General features: G+C 37.2%; 1 protein-coding gene across 1 annotated transcript in view; it reads right to left on the bottom strand.

The window, feature by feature from the left end:
- Positions 1-5,254, bottom strand: part of LOC108690611 (high mobility group protein DSP1-like) — an 11,401-nt gene that overhangs the window by 5,368 nt on the left and 779 nt on the right. The window contains exon 2 of the mRNA XM_018197994.1: positions 5,085-5,254. This exon is cut by the window's right edge and continues 20 nt beyond it. Coding sequence (XP_018053483.1) covers positions 5,085-5,254 — 170 coding nt within the window. The remainder of the gene's footprint in view (positions 1-5,084) is intronic.

Genomic DNA, 5,254 nt, shown 5'->3' with positions numbered 1-5,254 from the left:
ATAGATTGACAGAAATATTTTAGACTATTTTAAGTAGAACAATCGAAAGTGTTCTGCGCATTTTTCTAACATTAGAAATATTTATTGATTTACTCCATACTATAAATTTGTTCCTTCATATTAGCTTTTCTTTATAAATAGTTAAAAAATTATGAAGAAATTAAAGTAATTTAACAATCTGATTTCGATAATCAGAATCAAGTACTTGGTGTTTGTCTATGATTCTCTCGTCAAAAATTATTGCTGTGTCCATTTGAGACAAATGTTAAGAATCATACTTACAAAGTATTATCTTGAGATTTACTCGTGAGTGACTCTCGGATGTAAAGACAGTAAAAGTGTAAGTAAGAAAGTAACTCTACAGTATACTTTTCAGTACAGTGTCCATTTGTATGACTCTTGAGAGTGACTCTCGACTGCAGCTCTCTCAAATAGACACACACAAGCCATTAATCTTTTTACTACAGAATTCCTGAATACCCACAAACATGGGTACACTAAACTCTAAATATACTTGTATCGAGGATCATTACTACGTATTTGTTAATTAAAGCATAAATTGTGTCAGTGATACGTGAGTTTTGGTAACGGTTCGATACTGCACAATTGTGGGCGGGTATAAAGTTTAGAAATCGTTTTAATTAAAAAAAATATATACGCGCATGAGAAACCGGGCCGAGCGAATAAGAAAGAAGTGAAACACTCTTCGTTTGTCAGCATATTATATGAAGTCGAACAGTCTAAAAAAGATCATTTAATATATATTTTAAATCGTTAATATAAAAAAATAATTTTTCATTTCTCTAAGTAATATTTTGGTGATTTTATGTAAATATTAAATAATTTAACTTTGTAGATAGATTCGGAATAAGTTGTTTCATTAAAGTGACATAACTTTTCGATGGAAAATCAAAATCCGACTCTATTTACACATTATTACCTTCTACTTCAAACTAAATTTTAGTACTTCATGGAACTTTTAACGAAAAATGTTTAAAGTTTCAGGCTGAGATATTGTGAAAACGTGTAAATTACGTCGCTCCTTTCGAGCATTATTATTTCGAAAGTGCGTAATCGGTCCGATCATTCATCATCACAAACTTTCATACGTGAACTTTCATATGTAGTTTAACATATATTCCGGAACAGGATTCCGCTTTCGTCGCATTATTATAAGCTCCGATTATTCATTAATGATGAGAAAAAAATTACATGTGACTTCAATATCACTGTCAATATCAAATGTCAATGATCAAGATCGAGAGATTGCTAGAAGAAGATGGCAATCTCGGATACCTATCAAATTCACAGAAAAGGGATCTGACGTTTTTTTCCAGAAGAGAAAAGACCATTTCATGTAACTGTACATCGTGACGTAATCGATTAAAAAGCTAACATAATATAAATGGAAATTTTATGAAAAGAAAAAATGTTTTTAATTAAACACTATTAATTATCATTTAAAAATGGTAAAGCCATGGTTTTCCTTCTATTATAAAAAAATAATCTCTTTTTGTTTCGAACACTCACTGGACAAAAAGAACGGTTTTGCTAAAGTATCTAAAAATTTAACTAGCTACAAATTTAAAAATAATTTTATCATAATAATTACATAGGACGTACAAACTGACTAGAATACCAAATTTTTTTGCAGCATTGCTCGTTATGCTGGAATTTCCTACATAATTATTTTAACGATCCAACAAAATTACTTTCAAATCTGTAGATCTGAAAGAAATGTTTTATATGAATAATCATAATTTGATTGATATGAAAGTCACAAAAACTTTATTTTTCAATTGAAAAATGAGAAAGTTTTTGAAATTCACATATCATAGCTAAACGTTTAATGTTTCAGCAAAATTATTCTTTCCGTGTACTTTCTCATGTAAATATATGCATATAAATCTTTCCAATATTCTCGAAATCTAAATTTCAAATCTGAGCAGTCTCGATCAATGTAAACTAAACAAACAACCTAAAACGAAGGAGAGCATGAAGCGTCTGTGAGGTCAATTAGGGAGTATTTCTGTTCCCTTGTATTTGACAAATTTTTCGATCTGTTCCGTTCAGTTGCAATATCTGCGTTCTCCTTTGACCTTCCTCTCCCCTCTTTTCTCGCCACACACGACAACCGAATGCGTGCTTGGAGAGCAAAAAAGAGGGGAAGAGGACAATTAAAAAGAACAGATCTCTTGACACTTAGTGCTAATGCGAAATCGCGAAACGAGCAACGAGAAAGAACGCGATAATATCAATCGGCAAGCGCGGCCGGACTTGCTGAACGCGAACGCACTTATGAAGAAGGCCGCACGAAACCCGGAATCAATAGCGGACGGCGGATGTACGTACGTACGGATGGACGGACGGACGAACGAACAGACGAACGGACGGACGGACGCGACGGGATGAAAACCGCGCGCGTGAGTCGGGACAGGAACGCGCGAAAATCCATGCCCAATCAACCAGACATTGGGATACGATGACAATCGGAATTGCTTCTCAGCTCTATATATGCGTACTCGAATTATGAAACGAAGAATCACCCGAATCTGTCTCTTTCTTTCTCTCACGTTAAGCCTGTTTTTATTCCTGCACTGGAACTTTCTTCCTCGCTGTCGCCAAATATCAAATGTATATCATCTATTTCACTTTTTTGAGTTCCGAAAATATACTAGTTACAGAAAACAAAGCTAATGTGTATCACAATGTTTTTTTTTTCGCGTATTCAATATCTCACAGAATAGCTTTACACGACACGAAATCCCTTTTGATTCGCACGAGATAACCGAAAGAGGATCTCAAGGGTTCCGTCTCTCCATCCCATCCATCCAAATCCGCATGCAATCGCGAATCTTGTCGAGCCGACGAAGCAGGCAAAAGAGCCGACCGATTAATCGGTCGTTTGCCTTTTCCGAAAACGTTAAAACGAGCGAATACTTTAGGAAGCTTTATTAAAGTCTTTGGAATTTTCTTCATAGAAAAGATTACAGAATTTACATCGGGGAAAAATCAGCTCGAAATTACCTAAAGAATCTATAGCATTAAAGGAATGCGATTAATTGAAATACCCCGTATACAAGATAATTCGTTCGAATTTGTACGAATTTGTTCTATTTAACTCGTCATTACGAAGTTGTGTTACAAAAAAAAAATCACGTTTCTTTTCTATGTATTTCTAAATTCCTTTCCTCTCTTCTATACAGATAAAAAATCCAGTTACCAAGATTATCGTTGTCGGCGATCGGTGAAAATCGATCAATATATGCACCGAAACAAATTATATACCTCTCTCCAATAACATTTCCTTCTTTTTACTGCAAAATCGTTAACACAAGAGATGATAAGCGGAATTTCTATAGGAATACAGTGTTTCCATGTCTTTATACGCACATGAGACGACACCGAAGAAAACGAAGGATACAAACACCATGTATATATCTTTTATCGCAATTATCGCAATCACGTTCCCGGATCGCCTCGTCGTTGCCTATCAAAGCCTACCCCAAGTACAACTAAAGGGATATACCTAACTTTTCTCTCGATACCTGGGCCTATCTCCGCTGAAGATCTTAATTCCTTAACATATCTTCGAGGCGCAAGCAGCGAGGCGGGTTCATCCCAGGTAAAACCCATCATATTCGATATTTTTAATTTAAAATGGGATATAAATTTACCAAATATCAAAAGAAATATGGATAATATATACAGAGAATTGATCCACGAATGAAGTGAATGTATTTCGTTGAAATCGTCGAAGGCACTTCACTAATTAAAAATTAATCACTTTGTCAAGATTCGTTGATGCTCAAATAAAAGTTTGCATGTTCGAACTGCATTTTCCAATAATTGTGAAAATTCGAACAACTGAACACTATAATGAGATAGAAGAAACGACGGACAAAATCAGACAAAGCTTTCCGTCAGATTGGCAAAAAGACAAGCAGAAAGAGAGACAGAGAAAGAAATCTTTCATGAAAAATTATATATCGTATGAAAAAAATCAACTTGCGTGCAGCGAATGCGAAATCATATTTGGGAATTTTCTTGGTATATTTCTTGCGCCTTATAAATCGCGAGCGCGCGCGCGCGTGTTACTCCAGACAAATTATTTTATAACTTTATAATTAAAATTATATATATATATTTGGGATATTTAAATTATTTAACAAACTCATGTCCATTTTTACCAGTATAAATTTTATTAACTTTAATCACGGTTTAACTTGCTTTTCATCTTTTTCTAATTTTCAACTAGAAAGAAAAAATGAAGGGTTATTGAACCGAGATTAAAATTAAACTACATGGTAGAGACGGGCATCAGTAAAAGTATCTGAAGCATAAAGAGTGAGATCGTTAAAATGAACGGACTCTGCCGTGTATTTTACTGAAGGCGTTCGGAAAAGTTGTCAAAACTGGCCGCATGGCCACCTGGTCGAACCGGCTATATCTCTCTGTCTTCGTATTACAGCCACCCGCTCGCTCGTCCGTCCGTTCGCTCGCTCGCTCGCCGAGCGCGCGAAAGTGGCCGAAAGACCGGCGAGCAGGGGGAACGAGGGGGACAGAGGGGTGAAGAGCGAGGTCGTCGCGTTTCGGCCTACGTATCTACTACTACAACGTGGTACAAAGGCGTCGCATAAACGCCAATCCGTTACCGGATGGTCGTTTCTTAGATCGAATGGAGATTCAATTTGTGAGCGACAGAGAAACGATCTTTTTCTTATACGAATTTACACTCACGCAACAATTTTTAATTGTTTCCCAATTTTGAACAATGGCGACTCGCGAATTGAGTTCAGTCTTTTTATTGTCTTATCTATTTGTGTCACCTTGAAACTCGACGCGAATATCTAAGATCTTCGTAATCAAAATGCGGACATCCGGTAACGCAAAAGCATTTATAAAATGCCTAAAGGAAGCGCAAATGTTAAAAAAAAAGGGGAGGGGGTAGGGAGAAGACTTTGGCGCCGCTTGCCAAGAACGCGGGAAAAGAAACCGTCATCTCGCGCGCGCGAAAAGGGAGATGTTACTTTTTCTTTCTTCTCGAGGCGCGAGGGTACGGTTACTCGTACTTCGTAACATACCGGGGACATAACGGGGGGCGTGGACGTTTGCGTGGTAATGGGCGAGAGATGTTGCTGCTGCGGCTGCTGTTGTTGCTGCTGGCCCTGCAACTGCTGGTGCAGGTTGTTCTGTGCGGCAGCGTCCATGACTCCGCCTGGATACCACCACTGTACGCCGGGCGGCGGTGCGG

The sequence above is a fragment of the Atta colombica genome, unplaced genomic scaffold (assembly GCF_001594045.1).
Source record: "Atta colombica isolate Treedump-2 unplaced genomic scaffold, Acol1.0 scaffold105, whole genome shotgun sequence".
Taxonomy (NCBI): Eukaryota; Metazoa; Arthropoda; class Insecta; order Hymenoptera; family Formicidae; genus Atta; species Atta colombica.
Note: the sequence above shows the minus strand (reverse complement) of the source record. Positions and strands in the feature narration are given on the sequence as shown.